The 20,322-nt window shown below is 39.0% G+C and overlaps 3 protein-coding genes across 5 annotated transcripts in view; 2 read left to right on the top strand and 1 right to left on the bottom strand.

Moving 5' to 3' along the window:
- LOC105253276 overlaps positions 1–7,160 on the bottom strand; it is a 35,684-nt gene extending 28,524 nt beyond the window's left edge. Inside the window, exon 1 of one of the 2 annotated variants that reach the window (XM_011261222.3) lies at positions 3,418–7,160. In XM_011261222.3, the coding sequence (XP_011259524.2) occupies positions 3,418–6,339 (2,922 nt within the window). In that variant the 5' untranslated portion in view covers positions 6,340–7,160. The remainder of the gene's footprint in view (positions 1–3,417) is intronic. The other variant, XM_011261213.3, reaches the window with a different exon arrangement.
- A 4,308-nt stretch (positions 7,161–11,468) lies between these two features.
- LOC105253288 lies at positions 11,469–13,125 on the top strand. The gene is made up of 2 exons (XM_011261233.3): positions 11,469–11,847; positions 12,252–13,125. The coding sequence occupies exons 1-2, from the start codon at positions 11,823–11,825 to the stop codon at positions 13,073–13,075; spliced, it is 849 nt and encodes a 282-aa protein (XP_011259535.1). The 5' UTR covers positions 11,469–11,822; the 3' UTR covers positions 13,076–13,125.
- Positions 13,126–18,594: 5,469 nt separating this feature from the next.
- Positions 18,595–20,322, top strand: part of LOC105253298 — a 132,317-nt gene continuing 130,589 nt past the window's right edge. Inside the window, exon 1 of one of the 2 annotated variants that reach the window (XM_011261251.2) lies at positions 18,595–18,727. The gene's annotated coding sequence lies outside the window, so the exon portion shown is untranslated. Of the gene's footprint in view, positions 18,728–18,762; positions 20,272–20,322 lie in introns of those variants that run through there. The other variant, XM_011261261.3, reaches the window with a different exon arrangement.

Below are 20,322 nucleotides of genomic sequence, written 5' to 3'. Positions count from 1 at the left end.
CCATCGCATATTTTCACGAGTATAAAAGATATAAGACTATGGCCAATTTGAAATTAATTATTTAAAAACTGTGAAAATAAAAGATTTTTATTAAAGTTTATTTTTACTATATTATTTGTAATTAATTCGTCAATTTTTGAATTTTTAATTCATTAGTTTGTAAAAAAAAACATCGTTTCTAATATTCACTAATCGCAATAAAATAAAATGCCCTATAATAATCAAATAAAAATAATAATTGCCTATATATTCTAATATTCATATTTGATTTTTAAAAAAATGATTTATGCTAAATCCTAAAACGCATATAAATATATTGCTATATTTAGCTCTAATTTTAACAATCCCAGATGTATATCTAAATTTTGAACATGAAATCCATGAGCTTTTTTCATAGTCTGTTAAAAACGAAAAAAACAACAGAATCCTCGACAGTCCTCGAAGATTTAAAACATTTCAATGTCATATACACAGTAATTCATTATGATAATTAATATGATAACACATCAAGTATCGATAAAACGTATTTTTTAAAAATAAAAGGAAAAATAATCAACAAGATATCGTAAAGCTTTATCGTAAGGCTTTAAAGTTGTCGAAATCGATTTCATCATTATTTTGCGAAAATAATCTAGTGGAGACAAGGTTTAAATTCGCAAAAAAATTGAACTTGTCTGAGAAATACTCGTCATATCTCTTTAAAATTGAAAATTAATTTTCTTCTGATGTTGCTCATTACAATAATTAATAAATTTCCTGATGAGAAAAACAGACATTATTAACCAGTACATATATCAAGTTTGCGTGAGACGCGGCTATTAAATGCTCTCGTTCTAAACGTGCATTAAAAACGTACAGATTAAACGTTAGAATCTTTGATTATCACCGAGAATAATCGTTACTCGCGTACTTCCGGATTATCTAATACGGGAAAGTAACGACCCTCGGATAAATCACGCCGATCATGCGCCTAATTTCTCTCATTTTCCATTGAATGTCGGACGGCTTCTTCGGTTTCACTTGAGTTCACCGCGAAGGTGCGATGATGCGTTTTACGAGAAGCCTGGAAACGAGCGAACACCTGCATTCGAGCGAGACAGATTTTACGTCCAACATTTTAGAAAGCGCCGCGCGAGATTTCGGAACGATTTCGATTTTACTTTGCGCAGATAATTATTTCATATCGCGCTTTGAAAATTAATACAATGCTCATTGATATCTGATCGAATAATCTGATCTTACTTGACGGCGTACTCGAGCGTTTTTTTTTTGCGTATTAAAAGTCCTTATCAATACAAAAGTCGATATTTTGTCAATTTAAAGTAAAATCAAATTGATCTCATCACGTGAAAAATATGGAACATTTTACGGAAAGCATATACGACAATCTCATTTACATAATCTCATTTAAAATATAATAATTGAAATTTAATTACAAGAATTATAAACTAATGATAAAATATTATTTCCGAGATTTTGATCAGCTGAGCTTTTTTAAATTTTTAAAATTTTTCTATAATTAAATACGAGCAGATAATAATAGATTAAATGGATTATGTAGCTATATAATTTACCAGCTGTTATTCTTTCGAGCTGGATGATATAATAAACAAGTTTCATTCTGCCGGATCTTTTGCTGATACTTATCCGAATTTATGAGTAAACAGTGTATGTATACAATGAGAAGATTATTTTTGTCATCCCGTCAAAGAAAACCATCGCAATAAAGTCAATAAACTCCATGATTGGAAGCTACTAAATTAACGCGTATCTCAAAATCCTCCCGACAGCGGCAACTAATTCATCTAAACACAATTGTTTAAGTGCGGACAATAGTGTTAGCTACAGCTAGGTTTAGGGCACGCGACGACACCGTTACACGTGTTGTACAATGGTTTAACGAGGATTCTCGCAGCTCGTTGGCGCGAGCGAGACGCAAAATCGAGGCCGAATAAGTCACGGAGGATGTCACGTGATTTCCTCGCGTTTCCTTTCGACCGTGAACTTTGATTAGCTTCGAGCTTTTCGCAACTCTAAACATTTTCATTTAATTCATCTACAAATTAAAATTCTATTCAATTAAAGTTTAATGAGAAATAATCTATTTACCTTCTTCTTAATTTATAAAAATTGTCTAAAAAAAAATTAATTCTCATACTTGTAATTCCAAATTGCTATGGCTTGGACAATTGTTAATTGGTTTGTTAAAAAAATATTTTAACGTCATTATATAGAATACTTAGACAGGAGCAGCAAACGTGAGAGACGTGCTTGAAGTGTGCGCGTGTTTGGAATATTTAAAATCAATTGAAATTCCACAGAGAGTTGATACTGTAGGTGCAAACATCTTTGTCGTGAGCGACTCTTTTGTGTCCGACGTATTAAAGAAAGTGAAATAACCGAACTATCTTACGCATGCGAAAAGAAAGTTGTCGGTACTTCTAGATTTCTATCGAACTGTATCGACCGTTGCATCTTCCTCGGCGGAGATAACAAGCGATTTAACGAATTTGACTTAATGAATATTAGCTCTCCTGTAGAAGAAAAATGTTAAACGGGAGAAAAAAACTTGTAAGTATATCTCATTACGGTATTAATAAAATTATTCGCGCTGCCAGTTTTTGTTACCTTATGCTAACTTGATTCGTGCAAAATATGTTCCATGCGAGATATTTCCTTAATAAAGTTTAATTAAATTATTGCCGTATTAATATAATTATAATCATAAATGAAATACCACGTCATAAATGTAATTTTAAAAATTAATTTTTTAAGCTTTAATGTGATCGAGAAAACTTGTTGTTAAAAATATAATGTTATTTTTCTATCGAAATAAATTTTATTAAATTGATTGACTGCATGACATAATGATTTTTCTGTATAAATTATTCCATCTATATAATTTATGTAGAAAGAAGATAGAAACATATTTTCAATTATTGTTTCTTTTAGTTATGATTTGTAATATGTGATTTTTACATTTTTTTCAGAAATAAATGTCTGCAGAGAGAAAGTGTAATTATTTGTAAAAATACAAAGATATTACAGCTTTTATTTTTGGTTAATCTTTCAATGAGTGAGATAATTATCTTACGAATATTAATTCAGTAAAAATGAATTATTCATATATCCCGGAAAACCGTAAATAACAAACTTAATATTATATTTCTGATTTGCTCCAACTTATTTATACTAATGAAAACATTGGTTAATTAAGTATTATTTCCGCATTTACATACGAAGCGTTCTCTCACCCAACTTGGACAAAAAGAGATATTCCACGCGGTTTTATACCAGGAAGAAGAGATGAGCCTTCTAAGCGATAAAAATTCACCCGTGTTGTAAATGTCGGCCAAGTCGAAGCGAGTACTCGACACATTCCTTACATTTTCGGAAAGATTGCAATTAATGACTCACCTTCGGCTTCTCCCGCTTTCTCCTGATGATGAGACCATCATTCTCGATGTAATCCGGCACGTCTTTTCGGTTGCTAAAGTTGAACACCATCGTATTGTTTTGCTGGTTCCATGGCTTCGTATCCCAGAGTCCGCCGCCGCCTCCCGCATTCGTCTTCTTCGTCGGCTGTATCTCATCGGCGCTCTTCAGGCTCACTACCACCTTGGTCGGCTGCTCGATACTCTTGACCCGATTGATCAGGTTCTTCTCGAGTTCGCGATTACTCAGGTTCTGCTGCGGATGCTGCGTCTTCTGCGTCGAGACGAGCGGCCGTATGATGCCGATCTGCTTCTGGGGCAGCGAGAACTCGCTCTTCTGCTGGCATCTTATCGTCTTCGCCTCGTTGTTGCTCTGCGGATACGCCGTCGTCGTGGTCGCGGTCTTGATCAAGCCCAGACTGCAAATGGCGCCGATGGGTTTGCTCTCCGGCACGATCAGCTTCTCCTCGATCAGCTTCAGCTCGTCCTCCTTGTCGTCGAGCTTCTCGGATCCGAGTCTCTCTTGCAATCTGTACGTCGTCTCGGAGGTCATCACCAGGCCGGCGGGTGCATCGGACGGAACGATCGTCTTGTTTCTGGACTCTGTTTTCGCGCAACGATCGTCTTCCGATCTCTGTCCGTTTTGCTTCACACCCGGTAGATAACTTTTGTCGGTCACGGACTTGTCGCCAAAGTTGAACTGCATCGTTATGCCGGCTCTGCCGATGTTGTCCAGGGCGAGCTTGGAGATGGTTCTCGGCCCGTCGACGACCTCCTCTTCCTCATCGTCGTTGGACGTAACGCGACTCGATTTCGCGTCTTCTTTTCGTTCCGCTTTGATGGGTGATTCTGGACTCTCGACGTTCGTCCTCGAAGGCTCCTCGATCTGCGAGCGAGGAACTTGAAACGATTCCGGTTCCGAGGTCTTGGAGGGTTCCCTGACGGGGCTCGGCAGTGGCGGTTTGTGGAACGGATTCAAGATCTGAATTCGGATCGAGTCTTTGACGGGAGAGGAGGGACTCTGCGAGCCCTGCCTGACGTCCTTGATCGGCGATGGCGGGCTCTGCAGTCTGGGTGACGGGATCCTCGGCGAAAGTACCGGGGTGACCGGCGGCGATTTGACAACGATCTCGAGAGCGACCGACTTGGGCATCTGCTTGCACATCTGCGGCGGTTCGGGGCTGTTGGCCGGCGAGAACTTGAACTTGTAACACGAGGGTTCCGGGGACGGCGAGGGCGAATGCGATTTTTCGATCTGCTGGAACTTGCTCACCACCGAGGACACTGATTGCGCGATCGGTTCCGTGATGATGCCATCTATGCGATACTCCTCCTTGCCGTCCTGCGTCTCGATCAACTTCGCCGTCGGTTTGTGTAACATAATCTTCTTCGGGGAGCCGAGGCCCCCGGAACCGGGGCGAGCGCCGCCGTTGACGAAGGGCTTGGGCTGTATCGGCGGCTTCGGCATCAGCTTCTTCTGCGCCTTGAACGTGTCGTTGATGGTCTTGAAAGTGGCGACCTTCGCGGCGACCTCGCCCTTGGGCTTCACCTTCTTCGCGGAGCTTTCGAAGATCCTCATCGTGGTCTTGACTAGATCGGGAGGCGGTCGTTCCGTTTCCGCCAGCACCGGCTTGATCCTCTTGGGCTTGTTGACCGGCTTGGGCCGCTCGAGCTCGCCCAGACGACTTTCAATCTTCACGGACGTGCGATCCACGAGAATAATGTGGTCATTGACCGGCTCCTGGCGCACGCCGTTGGTTGCCGGTCGAGCAACCGGAACAAGCTGCCGCATAATCGGCTCATCCGTCGTCACGCTGTTGTACCTCATCAAGGTCTCGACGCTCCGCGCCCGCTTCATCGAGTCGTTGCCCCGGGTGGCATTTCGGTACCTGTCGGTCTTGGGAGCGACGACACCGTCGCCGCTCGTCGAGCCGGCCTCGCGCTTCGCGTATCTCCTACCGATAGCGGGCTGCTTCTCGTGACCGGACGCCTCGTCGTCGTCGCGATCCAGCAGGTCCTCGAGACTGGCCGCTCGCCGGAATCGCTGCACCGACGCGCGGCTCTTGGTCGTTTCGCGCAGGGTTAGGTTAAGATACTTGCTCTTGAGCTTGTTCACGATTCCCGGTCCGTACTGCAGTTCCTCAGAGCTATCGCTCTCCGCGTCCTCCCCGGACACGTGGCGGCGATCGCTCGTCGGCGGCAACTCCTTCAACGTCCTCGCGTTTCCGCCAAGAGCGTCCTTCCCGCGCCCGGTTACGACCGCGCGCTGCGGCGCCTCGTTCCCCTCGTTCCCCATCCTCGCGATCGCTCTCGCCGCCTCCTCGTTCTCGTCCCCGGCGTAATCCGAGAATTTCCGCTCGTCCATCGCGAACTTGGTCGGCGCGCCGTTCACAACATCCTCCGCGTCCGAGCAGAGCGACAGGTCCGCCTCGAGACGCATGTTGTACGCGACTGACGCGAAGTCGGCAGCTGTCGCCGCTGCTCCGCCGGCGGCGCCACTGATCGGCGGCCTTCTCGCGGAATACGAGGAGGGGGGGGAGAGCAGCGCGCCACTGGCATTATCCCCGATACCCCCACCCCCACCCCCACCCCCGCCGCCGCCGCAAACCGCGACGGTCGTCCCGGTGTCCTCGCTGCTCGTTGTTGTCAAACGTTGCGCCATCCGGAGCGTGCCGGCGACCGAGCAATGTTCCTGGACGCTTGGCGCGTTCTGCTCCACGACCCCGTCCGCGCTCGCCGACGTGCCGATTACCGCGCTACATAATTTCACGCTCGCGCCGTTGTTGGCGAGGACCTTGCTCTGTTGACGACGACGTTGTATCAGGTCGCGTTTCCACTGCGGCACGTTGCTGCTACCGTTCGCCGCCTCGTTGCCGGCGTTCGCGTTGCTGCCGGTGGTAGCCATGTTGGACGCGCGTTGTCGATGGCTCCTCTCTCTCTCTCTCTAGCCTTTTTCCCCGTCGCTTTCTCTCTTTTCGTTCTCGCCTTTCGCGGCACGACGTGCGTTCGCTCGCTCGCGCGGACGTACGCACGCACGTAGGTCTCCTTACGCGCGGCTCTTAATCCTCTTCATAATCCTGTTGGCGAATTCTCTACCGGCGACGCGAGTTGCACACAATCGCCGAAAAATCGATGACACGCCGAGCATACGGTCAAAGCACGCGCGCGCGCGCGCGAGCACACCCGAGACTCGCTAGGAAAAGAGGTAGGCGGTGACGGGAGTCGAGATTACGTTCCCCGGGTGATATCTACATGCTTCTCGTCGATCTCGGTGTCCTTCGGTCCGACCGCCACGAAGAGATCCTGTTAGCTTCGGGCGAAAATCCACGTATCTCCATTCCCTCCGTCTCGCTTCCGCCGAGAGATCTCCGTCGCTCCGAAGGAATGTCCACCTGTCGCGAGCAATTGACGTAAATCGCGAGACACCTGTGCCGCGATAACGAGCCTCCTTCGCACGCGTCGCGCGTCGCACGTCACCGTGACAGCTCTAACCGTACGACGGCGTCGACCCGCTGTCGACGTTGCGAGCGCGATAAACACACGCCGTCGCTCTAGCGCGCGTCGACTACTGGCATGCTCGCCTCCTGGAGTGCGGCTCTCCGCGAGAGGCCGGCCCACTCGACGAAATCGAAAGTATCGCGCGCGCGCTCGCGTACACAAAACCCCTCGCCGACGAAAGGCGAACGAAAGCAGCGCCCGTGTTCTCGCGCTACCATCTGCCCCGCGATCCCGCCACCGTCGTTCGCCGAAGATCGCCTCTCTCTCGCGCGCGCAGCAGCCCCTCCCGTCCCTCCTGCGGCGCGCCCCTTCTCGCTCCCACGGACGGGTCCCGCTCTCTCCCTCTTCGTCCCTCTTCGTCCCTTTCCCCGGTCGCGTTCAACCACTCCGTGACATTACTCTGGCGAACGACGGAGGCGCTCCTATCGAGCACATGACGAGCGGGCGAAAAATCGAAACTTAGGGTTGCCGCGGCGACCATACACCTCGTGGTTTTAAGGGTTGACTCGTTATACCCTCGCGATAGACGTATGTACAAACAGATTTCGATTACTCCTTCGTGTTTATGTATCAAATAATTCATTTTATTTATGTAATAAATAAGAAAAACTAATAATAATAATAGTGAATAATAATAATGAAATCGTAGATACAGTAGTTTTTACCCGAAATAAAATTTTGCTAACATTTAGAAATTTCCTGCCTGTCACCTCATTAATTTATACATTCGATCAAGGTAATTAAAATTGACGATCACTCCGACGACCCAAAATCCAAAACTTTCTTGTATTTCTCCTTTCTATAGCGCCCGCTCATAGGGAAGAAATCTTCACGATTGAAAACAAATCTAGTTGTAACGTTAAACAAGATTCTTACTAAATATAACTCTTAAACAACGCGTGACAGTTTGTAAATTTTGCCTCCTAAATTAGCGCTCGTTTGATTTATGTGACCGATCGTTTATCTTTTTCGTTACCTTGGAATTATTTCCTCTGCCGGAAGGCTGAGAGCTGATACAGCTTTTGTCTTTTCCGATCTGCTTTCTGCGTCCATCGCGGACTACACATTACACATCCGCGCGTAGGTGTTATTATACCGTCCCTTCCTTCCCGTAATTTACATGCGCTCTGCCCTAGACGACTCGCGCGAAATGGACTGCTTCCTGCGCTGTCGGCACTCGCAATCATGACAAAGTTTATTTGCAATAATGCACACGCTGAAACGTACAACGCACCATGCGTTCACGCTCCGCGAGAATACACGACGCGATAGAGATCGCTATATTGTTCCTCCAGCTCTCGATAAATTTCCTGGAGCAGCTACACAATTGCGGCTACGATAACTGCAATCTTCAAGTTTTTATGAAAAATTTGTTTCTTTTTATCAAATTCTTGCTTCATTTCTATTGGTGTCAAGTGCGCCCAAATTTATGTATTAATTTTACATATTTTAACATTTTATTATATCAAAGTTACAATTTAGTTACAGTTTAGTATTAAAAAATAATGTTAAAGAAATTTAAATTGCAAAACCTATCGAAGTAAATGCGAACATCAATGTAAATTTCTAATCTGATGTATAAAATAATAAAATTTAATATTGTAAAATATTCTGTTTTGAAGATCCTGTTTCTTTTACGTACAGTTTCTGTCTGATTTCTGTACTTATTTTAAGAGTGAGAATTGAAATTATCATAACACGTTTAATATTCATCTAAAGTTCAAAAGGTATTCGATATACTCAAAGGGAAAGTAAATCGGCGCATAGTTTATATCAGGATTGATGCCTTTCCATAATCGCGTAATAACATAATATCAGTTAAAGAGTTATACTTGGCCAAGATATAATTATTAAGTGAACACAAAATTGCTATATTGAATCCCGTTTATTGAATATTTTATTGAATAAAATTAATTAAAATTATATTAAATTAATAATTAAAATATTTAAAAAATTGTACTTATACATAAAACTTCAAGTATACATGCATTTCAAAACAAATGTTTTTGGGGTACAAAATGTAGTGATTTAATCATATTTTTTTTTTGAAAACTTTGATTTAAACTTACATTTAAAATCTATTCTTTTCTAAGAAAATTTTATTTATTATTAATTATTATTATTAAACATTTAAATAATATATGTAGAATGTCGAATAAAAAATTAAAAAACTTTGCAAATTTAAATAAAATAAATTAAATTTGCAAATTTTTATTATTTTAATTAAATAAATTTAAATAAAAATACGAATGTACATATATTTATATATTTATGAAAATAATAACTTTTTATCATTTTAATCAGTATTTCAGCTTTCATGCGAGTTACAATTCGTTCTGCCTTATGGTTATATCTAACTGTCAATATTAACGTCACATGACTCTCTTCCTTAGTGCTGTACACGCAGAGAGTTCTGTACTCATTGTCAGTTCGACAATTGTCCGAAGGATATTAAAGTAGTGCATAATTATCGATAAAAGCAGGGAAAGGTTCGTCTTGATGTCATTATCCATGGCTTGTCGTAACATCGTCCGTGATTACTTGCTCGTCTTACATGATTTAATCGTTTTTTTATACTGATTATTTTTCGCGTAATCTGTATTCTTAATCTCGCTTACGTAAGGAAACACAACGGTTGCTGCTATTGCACGGATAAAAATATGATTATACGTTTTAGTATTAAATTACGCTGCGCCAGAAGTATTGCACAGCCGAGATGTATCAGATGCTGCGTTTTATTAAGAAAATAATTATTACATATCATTGACCAATATATGTCACGATCCAGAAAACATAATACATTACAATATTTTTCGATTTATTTTATATATATATATATATATATATATATATATATATATATATAATTAAAATATAAGATTAGTTTAAAAATAAAGTCATCAAAAAGTTTTAAAAATTAAAGTTTTACATAAATTACAGAAAAAATGAAAGAGATAATTCAATTTATTATAAATTATAAATTAATTACAAAATATCGAAATGTAATTACAAACTGTAACTGCAACTTTTCTTAAATAAAAAAGATAAAAGAAAAATTATAATAAATAAACGTTAACTAATCCAAAAGTTTTAACTGTCAAAGATGAAATTTTCTCATCGAGAAATATATAATAATAAAATATATTCTACAATGTTATTTAATTATTAATTCAAATTAACCGATAGAATTATTGTTAAGAAATGCTAGATATTTATTTTCCCTGTTCTGTGTGTTTCTGGCTGCACCGATACAGGGAATCCCGCTTCATTCCTCTCTCGACACGATATAAAAGTATCGTAAACCGCGAACGGTACGCGCGTTCTTATGCATCCATACGTCACGTAAATTGTTTATATACCGCAGTTATGCGTTTTTTCCGAACGTGTTGAGGTAAAATCACTTTATACCCATAAAAAACTCGTTAACGCGTCTTCCGGGCGAACATTTTCAACCGAAATAGAAATATCGATACACGATTGATTTCACACATGTGAGAGATATAAAGATATTGCAAGATTCTTCATCTTCAATTAGTTATATTTTTATTAAAAATCTAAAGAATCTTCGTCTCTGTTGAATTGCTAGTTAACGTAAGTAATGACTCTCATTTGATTGCATCACGAGTTTTATGAAAGCATTACATAATGAAGTGCATAAGCGAGGAATTACTTATGTTAGACTTTCAGAATTAAATTAATTTAAAATGTTAAAACTGATGAGAAAATTCTAATAACAGCAGATATATCTGTAAATTAATATTTAGATTGTACAAAGAAGTTACAATAGAGTTTATATATTCTTGTGAGAGAAAGTACATGTATTTTCTTGTAAAAATTTTAATAAACATGTAACGCATAATTTAAAAATATTGTTTATAAAGAAGCAACAGTAAAATTGACATTTTGAATAGATCAACTTGCTCTAGATTACATGTCTAATTTGAAATGATGTATCATTTTATAAAGAGCGGAAATGGATCAAGCTATACTTTATTTATATCCTAAGTTTTTTATATCTAATTGCAATATTTGAAAAATCTCTATGTTAATGGTAAAAATTTAATGACAGTAAACATTAAAATCAACAATATACAAATTAAAAAAAGATTTATTAATTCAGAAAATAGTATATCATTCTTAATTTGCGATAATTATATAATTGAGTCGCATATCTAATTTTCTATGAGTCGCGTTATCTCCTTTTCTACTGATAAGAAATATTTTTATCTCAGTAAGCATCAATTTTTATCTCAATAATTTTTATCAAAATTAAGATCCCACACTGAACACTTAGAAATAAAAATACAATCACACATACATGTTTATGAACTGATAACAATCTTTCCATTAGATAAATATAACTCGGAAAATTCAAAGAATTACGGAGCCGCGTTACTCCATGTTCTAATTTCTATTAGAAAGTATCCCCGCCGAACATGTTCGCCTTAAAAACTAGTCGGCTCGACAACAGGTTTTCATTTGACGCGAAACAGTCTCGACGAACGGTTTGCGTAAACCGCTCGTATCTGTCTATGCGCAATATACACGACCATGTGTAATCTCTGCGAATCGAATCGTAATCGAGCTTTGCAACCGGGAGCGTTCCCGATTGCGGTTCGGAATGCGTTCGAAACTCGAGGATCGATGGTTTCGCGCGGGGATCACCGCATCGCGCAGATGTTCGTCGCGCGAGGTACGGGACGAGGGGGCAAAACATGGCCGTCGTCGGTTTGTGACGCGTACGGAACCAGTTCCACGTCGAGGCCGGTTTGGAACTAGTTTCCTTCGGTTTTTCGGTCCCCCACGAGAGCAGTGCGGGACGTTGGTAGGCGCGAATAATACTCCGATCGGACTGCTCGGTGTCATCGTAACGTCAAATTTCCGTCTATTATGGCTGATAATGAGACGCAACAAGGTAAGAAAATTACTTTTGATTTTGGTTGAGCTTTTCGAACGATCCGTGAACATGCTTGTCGCTTTCGTCGACCTGCATTTTCGAAGATGTCGGATGTAGACAAGTCACGTTTAATCGCCGTAACGCGGGAAAATTTGAATCGAATAAAATCCATGTTGCGCGCGCAATGATTTGTCGATGAAAAGAACGGAAGATTTTGAATATTAAAATATAACTTGCAGAAAGCGTCAGAAATGCTTTCACTTCCGGTTTAAAAATTTTCGAATCCAACACGTCATATCTAGATGTATGCATAATTGTGTTTTGAGAATATTTATCGGCAATTAATTAATATTATGAATGTTCAAATATTAATATATCATGTCTTTTTGGCGCATATAATGTTTTTTAATCATTTCTGACAGAGAACGATGATGTAGAAATCAAGATAGAGGAGCCAACTTTTCAATGTTACATCGAGGAGCAGCATAAGGATAGATTTTCCGATTTCGAGAACGTCAACGCGATACCGTCAAATATCGACATAACGTTAAATCTATGGACCAGCAAAGCCACCACATGTCTGATTGATCAGTACAAAAAATATCGATCGATGGTCGGACAATCGACACAAATCAGGAGTCTGCGAGAGATGTTTGAAATGATATCTCTGCAGATGCAGAAGTACGGTTTCTACTTTAGTCCACAAAAATGCGAAAATAAATGGCGAGTCCTGGAACGCAAGTACAAAAACCTTGTATACCGTGAACGACTAAAAAAACCCGGCAGAATGAGACATTATGGACAGTGGGAACACAAACGCGCCTTGGACGAGATTTTCAACGAGAAGAAGAAATACGTGTATCTGGAAAGGAACGACCTGCAGCCGGCGAGTGGATCGGCAAAATATCCCTTAGTTTTATTGAAACGTGGTTTTGATCAAGGCAACAACTTGTCTGTCAATCAACAACACGAAGATTCTTTGGCGGAGAAAGCTACGAATGAAAAAAGCGAGGAGACATTAGATTATAAAGAAATTTTAACGACATTATTTGAAAAGTTTGCCGAAAGAATGGAAAAGAATTTCGCTATGGCCGAGAAGAATAAAGAGAGGCGGCACAAGGAAAAAATGGCCATGAGACATCAAGAATTAGAGTTGAAGAAACAACTTCTCAAGTTGAAAGAACAGAAAATGGAATTGCAAAAATGCCAAATAATTGCTGCTGCGCAAAATTTACATTTGAAATGAATATGAAATGACATATATCATCTTATGTGTAGAAAATTATTTTTTAATTTTAGTATAATATAATTGTTTTATATTTCGTAATTTAAGACTTAAAATATACCCTTACATTTTCTTTAATATAATTAAAATTAGAAATAATTTATTACAATTAGAATATTTAAAATTTAAACTAAATTAATTTAAAATTTAAAATAAAATTAGTAATATTTTTATGAAAATTACTTGTGCTTCATTTTTGACATTGTATGTATTTTTATTACATTGTAGCACTTTCAAATTTTATTTACTTTATGTCTATATCTCTAAATAGCGGTATGCACTAAATGTTTTCGCAATTATCGAAATATATTAAAGACCTACAATAAAGTCGAATAAAGGTAAGAAAAATTATACTAATTATATTGCGTAATATATACTACATATAAGCATAATATATACGCTTGCAAATATTTCAATAAAATCGAATTAAATTGAATTCACGAGGCAATAAAAAAATCATTCAAAAGACAAAGCGCATTAATCAAATCTAGTGCAGAATTTTAGGGGATTGTATACAAGTTACATAATAAAAGAAAAAAAAAAGAATAAAATTAATTATCAAGTCTCGACAAGTCCTAAGGCAAATGAAGATTCTTGATATAACCGATCGTCGATACGAGTATCTGCTTGGATAAAGCTACATTTGTCCTGTTATCATTCAAACTTAAAATTGGCTTGTCGCTTCTTGTTTTCACCGTTTTTTACCAAGAGGGCGTTAATGTACGACAGAGACCAAGAGCAAAGATTTACCTGATTTGCGAGCGAAAAATGTCACGTTCGAACGAAAAAGATAGAGGTAGGCTTAACGGAGTTCGCTCTCCTTTTCTAATCGACAACCATCGTTGGTATCTTCGTTACCTCGAACACTCGCTTGCACGTTCACCTGTCGAATACTCACACCATCTACTCATCAATCGACGAAACACCGTTAAAAAAAAAAAAAGAAAAAAAGATTAATTACCGCGATCCCGCTCAATTCACCGTCCTTGTCACTCGCTTTGTTTTCACATTCATTCACTCACGAATGCAAATCGGAATTAATGCGATGCGATAACCACTTGCTAGTTTATACGAAGCTCTCGATGCTCACTATTCTCTTGATAGACGTCGAATGAATAAAGCACGCGAATTACGCGATCGCTTGTTGCACGACATGTCCAATGTTCGTTATCCGCGACGTGATGCGCAATGTGATAGATCTCACCCCATCTCATGTGCATCGTAGAAAGTATCTGTACAAATGAAAAGGATAGAGCTACACTAAAGGTGGATGCACATACGTCATCGTCACGTCAATGTAACGTTGATATGATATTCTTACATAGATTTTAAATGCGTTATTGACAGTTCAGTTCTGTGACGTCAATATACATATATTATAGTCCACTTGAGATCTTGCAAGAATATTTAACGTTATTCAATTTTCTAAGTCTCATCGCACAACTGATAAGATAAAATACTTTCCAGAAATTGTTATTACGTTAAACTATATATGTTACAATAATATACATAGGCCTTTAAAAGTATACAAAACTGCAGTTTTGAAGAGATTTTTCTCAATAATTAATTCAAAAATATTTTCGTGAAGATATTACACTTAATATTTTATTCTTCTATCTTTGTTAAAGAACTTGTTATATTATTATAACACGGACACATTGGATTCACATATTGTTACATTATATTATTATAATACGAACACATAATGTTGCAACAATATAACCGGAATTATATTTCAGAGACTATCGGACATTTTGTGACAAAAGAAAAATGTGGTAAATGCGAACTCTGTTTTATTTTTTAGAAGCTGTAAACGCGGCTATTTTACTGTGTCAGGATATTGCGAGTATCATCGTGGATTATGTGTTATATATTTCGTCTTCGTCCGAAACCTCTAACGATTCAATTTATTAAATACAACATCAAAAGATTGGATACCATTGATATTGCGTATATACTTTATATTCTGTTAATGCTCCGTTTAACAAACGACGTTTCTGTTAAAAATAAAAATATGGAATCATGAGTATATTCCTTTGATAAAAAAAAAACAATATTTTACGTTGTATGTTAAGAAGATAACTTTATATATAAAGAATAAATTTATTTAATTTAATTTGTTTATTATAAATAAGAATAAAAAAACTGGATCGGAAATTAATTTTTGTTTTGTAATCAATAAAATTAAATTATGCTTGAAATCGGAAATTTTCATCTATAATGTTGTATTATCTGCTTGTTTTGCTCTATTTCTAAGATCTCTATATGATTTGATATGTTTTGTAATGATTTTATTTTTAATTAATTAATTTATTTATTCATTTTAAATTTATTTATTTATATAATTTAACTTATTTATTTTTTCCTAATTAATCTTTTTTTAGCACAAAATTGTTCAAGATAAATAAATAAATGAATAATTATATATATATCTGTGTTAAAAGATAATTGATTTCAAACGATTTTGCGCTGAAAGAAGATTAATTAAAATAAAATAAATTAAATCAAACATCCAATTAAGCATCCCACTTTAGTAGCTTCATCCTTTTTATTTATACAAATACTTTCCATATATCCTATAAATTTAATTAATGATGTAATATATAGTATTTTTAAAAATTTAATTAAAAAGATATAAATTTTAATATGTTGCCTTACACTGTTTGTTATAAAATTTGATTTAATTCTATCAAACATTATACAAAATGTTGTAAAAAGCGAAACAACTAATATATCTGTTAATTTTTTATTAGAAAACAACTAAACACAACATTCACGAAATTCGCTGTCAATTATTATGTCACCGGATCTCCGTTATTGATTCGAAGTTCTATGGAGCGTGCAAAACCTTTCATCGAGTCAACTGAATAAAAAAATTCGAAATCTAATGTTCACTGAACCGAGAATAGTTGTATTACCAATCGTCATCGATATCAATAGAATTCGAAAGAAATTTATTGTGCTCGCTCGATTCGATAAAAATCCTAATGAATTATACAATTATATCTTATTGCATAATATGATTTAGTAATCGCTCAATCGACTTATATTAACAGCATTAAATAACAGATTTTACTCTAATGATTCAGTCAAGTTTTCACAAATTTATAATAGCAAGAACAAAACTAAACATATTATTAATTGCTAAATAATTAGTTTCATAAATTTATGATCTTTTAGTTTATATAAATTTTTTATGAAAATACATAATAAAAAATTATCTTATGAAATAATATATTACAATTAATATATTATACTTAATAATATATTATAATTATAAATACTCAATAATTAATTAATTTTAGTTAATAGATTAATTAATAACGTTAAAAGATTTAAAATATTTATAAACAGCAATATAATGCGTAATTATTAATATCATTAAATTAATACCGTTTTTTCCTACACATTACAAACATAACAAAGTATAATTTTAGTACCAGTAAAAAAAATGTATACGTTATTAAAAAAAGTTTTCTAAAATTATCCTCTCTTCCGTGACTTAACTATGATTTATTATTTATACATTTTATATAGTTTCATTAAATTTATTAAAAAATTACAAGTTGTTATGAGCTCTTTGCTTTCAATATTTATGCAAATATTATTAATGTATGTGCATGACTTATCCAATTCCATTATGAAATTTCTTAGAAAACTTATCTTTTATAATTTTTTCAATAACTTATGTTGAGAAATATTCAATATATATACAATACATGTATATAAATATGCTAAAATATTCTATTATTTCTTCGTAGACGATTATTCTCCGACAGTTTTCGACTTCTAAAACGTTATTGAGAATGTTGCGGTCCTTCGAGGAATTCAATATTTGAAAAATGATGCGGATAAAAAGCCACTTCTTCCGGATCCTTGAATCTTCGCGAGCATCAAAACATTGCGCTCGGTCGATTTAAACGTTTGAATGAGCACGCATATAGCGGTGTCCAACGACGACGACAACGACGACAAAGGGTACGTACAATTTTATAAAGCTCCGCGAGTACTTTTCGTGAAAAAATCGCGTTGGAACCGGTTACACCCGCTCACCTCACGCTCTCGCGCACAGCCTACTTTACTGTTTACGCGAGAACACGCGCAGGTATGTATACACCTTTCTCGCTATGCTGTACCTAATAAACATCGGTAACGTTCTAAAATTGCCAGAGGTAAGCCTAAACGAGAGACATTTTAAAGAACAAAGGTATAAGCGTAGGTTTACTTGTTTCTTATGTATACATATTTATGTGTATTTATACACGTTTTTTCTTTACGCAACCTGCACAGAGAAAAATGTATATTGTCTTCAAGTAAATATTATTTATTTTAAGTACATCATAAGTTTGTATATCCGCAAATAGATTATAAGTTTATCACAAGCATTAAATTTAATTGAATATATTCTGAATTTTAGTAAGTGCAGTATTTTAGTCAAGAATATTAAATTAAAACAAAAATTTGATTTGCTTACTACATAAAGTTGGCGTAAAGTAAGTTTGACTTTCCTTTGATACAACTTTACAACATTCTTGAAGAGAAAATAAATTTTTTTTTTAGTTTATGATAATGAGATTTTCTAACACTTGTGATGAGTATATTTTAAGACTATTATCAAAAATATATTCTTTGTTAAAGAAAACTATTACTTGAAGAAAGAAAAATAAACTGAGTAATCGTTTTTCTTGACAGTAGAACGATAATTTAATCTGTGAATAATTTTCTTTGTGTGTTAGTTGAGAAAATAGGAGCTTTATGAAAAAGAGAAAGAATTTTTAAATACGTTTATAAATAATAAAGACTAACTTCTTCCTAGAGATATGAAGGAACGAATCGTATATTTTTTCAAACATCAAACAAATTGTTTATTTTTATTCAGACGTTCTAAACCGTTTCGAAAAGAATTGCCTTTAATTCTCAAAACCGTTTTTCATTTGACATTTATATTTTATACATAAGACGCTCTCTAACAGTTTCAATTTTGCACTGTTTAATGGAGCTTTTAAATTTTCCTCAGAATCCAATCGAGATGAAATTTACCTCGATCTGTGTAAGTTATTTAATTTGCACGTGTTCCAGAAAATCTCTCGTTATCGTTCGCGGTTTAACCATAAACGTACAATATGTAGACCAACGCGTTCCCATTCTTTCCTTTGTTTCGGCAACATGATATTTTAGAAAGAGGGAGCTTATTTTCATGGTAGGTTCGTCTTTATCTAACGCGTGGCAGGGGAAGGGAGTCGACCAAAACACGTCAAACGCATTAAATTTTTGCCGCATTAAACTCTTGTCATTGATAGACAAAGAAGCATGTTGTCTCCAAAAATTTGTACAATTTTTTAATCAAACGTGAAGTCTGTATTATACGTCTATGGGTTTAACTCCGGACACGAGTTACGGGGGCGCCGGCTCGCGTGTTACGAGAGTGAGCGCGACGAGGAACAGCGCGGAGGCGGTCGGTCCGTCCAGTCGAGCCGCGACCGCCGAGCGGTGTGTACGTTTTTCGCACTGTATCGCGCGCTCCGCGACGAGTCTAGTGGACGGGAGAGAGAAAGAAAGAGAGGGCAAGATTTGTGGACAGGCTGACATACGCATACACACGCGTGCACTTAGGTACGTGAACGTTTTCTTCTCGACGCGAGAAACGAGAACGCGTCGTGAAAAAAGAGACGGCGCAGGCCGAGAGCTACCGTCGTCCACCCGCACGTGTAGTCGTCGGGATTAAAACAGGTGGGGCGGGAATCGGGTCCCGCGCGCCGTTACGGGAGTGCGTACGTACGTACTTGGAGCTGCGAGGGTAAACATTCCGTTGACCGAATACTCAAAACATTCGTCGCGCGCGAGACCAAGTTTGTTTACAGATCGCAGTGGCGCCGCGTTCGCCCTCTCCCTTCCCCTCCCTCGTGTTTTCTCTAGTCGGTAAGTCGCGTTTGGGACGTACGTATGAACACAAGGACACGGCGCGCGTCGTTTTATCGATGATGAAAACAATCGCGCGTCCCGTGTTGAATTCTTAGTGATTCTCAGTGCGTGGAAAAGAGAGCAAGGGAGTGAGAGAGAGAGAGAGAGGGGGGAAGCGTCGAGTCAGGTTTTTCGTTTGGAGAGAAGCGCGCGCGTCGCTACTTGTCCCACGAAATTACATGCAGCGCGGGTCGCGTCGTCCCGGTCCCCCCCGGGCCCCGGGCGTCTAAGTAACAGTACTTCCTCGCGCTCGGTGGAATAAGCCTCTTTCCGTGGAACGGGACCCACCGCGCGCTCTCGTTGGCGCGCGTGCGCGCGCGCGCGGGAGCGCGAGCGCCGCTCTCCTCTCGCTGCGGCGAGAAACGTCACTGTCTCACTCGCGCTCGAGCCGTCCGGGTACTTGCCGTCCCGTGCTATCGCCTCCCGAGTAGTCTGGCCGGTCGGGAACGGGGGAGCGTCTCGTGAAACCAGTCCTCGCGTACGTACTCGCGCCGGAGCAGAGGAGGCTCGCGGTCGCCGAGCACCTTCCGCACCTCGGGTGCGCGACTCGCGAGCATTTTCGGCGATCCCGACTCCGATTGGATCGACGTCGCAAACAGGTGATAGATTTCTAGGTGATAGGTTTTCCGGAGATCGCACTGAGCCGCCGCCGCCATATTTACATTTTTTTGGGAACTACTCGCGGAAATTTGTAAAGACCCACAGGTGTCAGTTTACGATTAACGCTGACTTCGCGACGTTCGAGGAAGGGATTCTCCGTGACTCCTTCGGACGCATCTCAATCGAGAAGCTGAAAACATCACGATAAGGGATAAAGGCTCGATAAATCGAGTGAAATTTGAAAAACCTGCGGTACGTCGCGCGTGCGCGCGCACAGTTGGACGCCGCGACAGTCGGCCAACTTCAATTCGGAGCGATTCAGAGTACGCGAGTGTAGAACGAGGTTCGCTCGACTTCTTTCGTCCGAAAAGCATCGAGGTTAGATAGTTGGCTTCTCGAACGCGATGTTCGCGCGCGACTCCCGTGTCTCGTCCTCGATTTCCTCGGTCGCGTTCGCACCCAACGAACGCGGCCGCGAACGCGAGTGATGCGTGAGGGCGACTCGCGCGTGCGATCCCACATCGTCGATTCGGACGAGTCTCGGGGCGAAAGACAACCTCGACTCGCGTTTTAGAGGATCCTCCGAAGAAAGTGAGGTTAGACAGGAGTTAAGGACGAAGGCAACGCGATATTTCAGAAATCAAATT

Source organism: Camponotus floridanus, unplaced genomic scaffold (genome assembly GCF_003227725.1).
Source record: "Camponotus floridanus strain SB8 unplaced genomic scaffold, Cflo_v7.5 scaffold22, whole genome shotgun sequence".
Classification (NCBI taxonomy): domain Eukaryota; kingdom Metazoa; phylum Arthropoda; class Insecta; order Hymenoptera; family Formicidae; genus Camponotus; species Camponotus floridanus.
The sequence above is the reverse complement of the archived record's forward strand: the minus strand, read 5'-3'. Positions and strand labels throughout refer to the sequence as shown.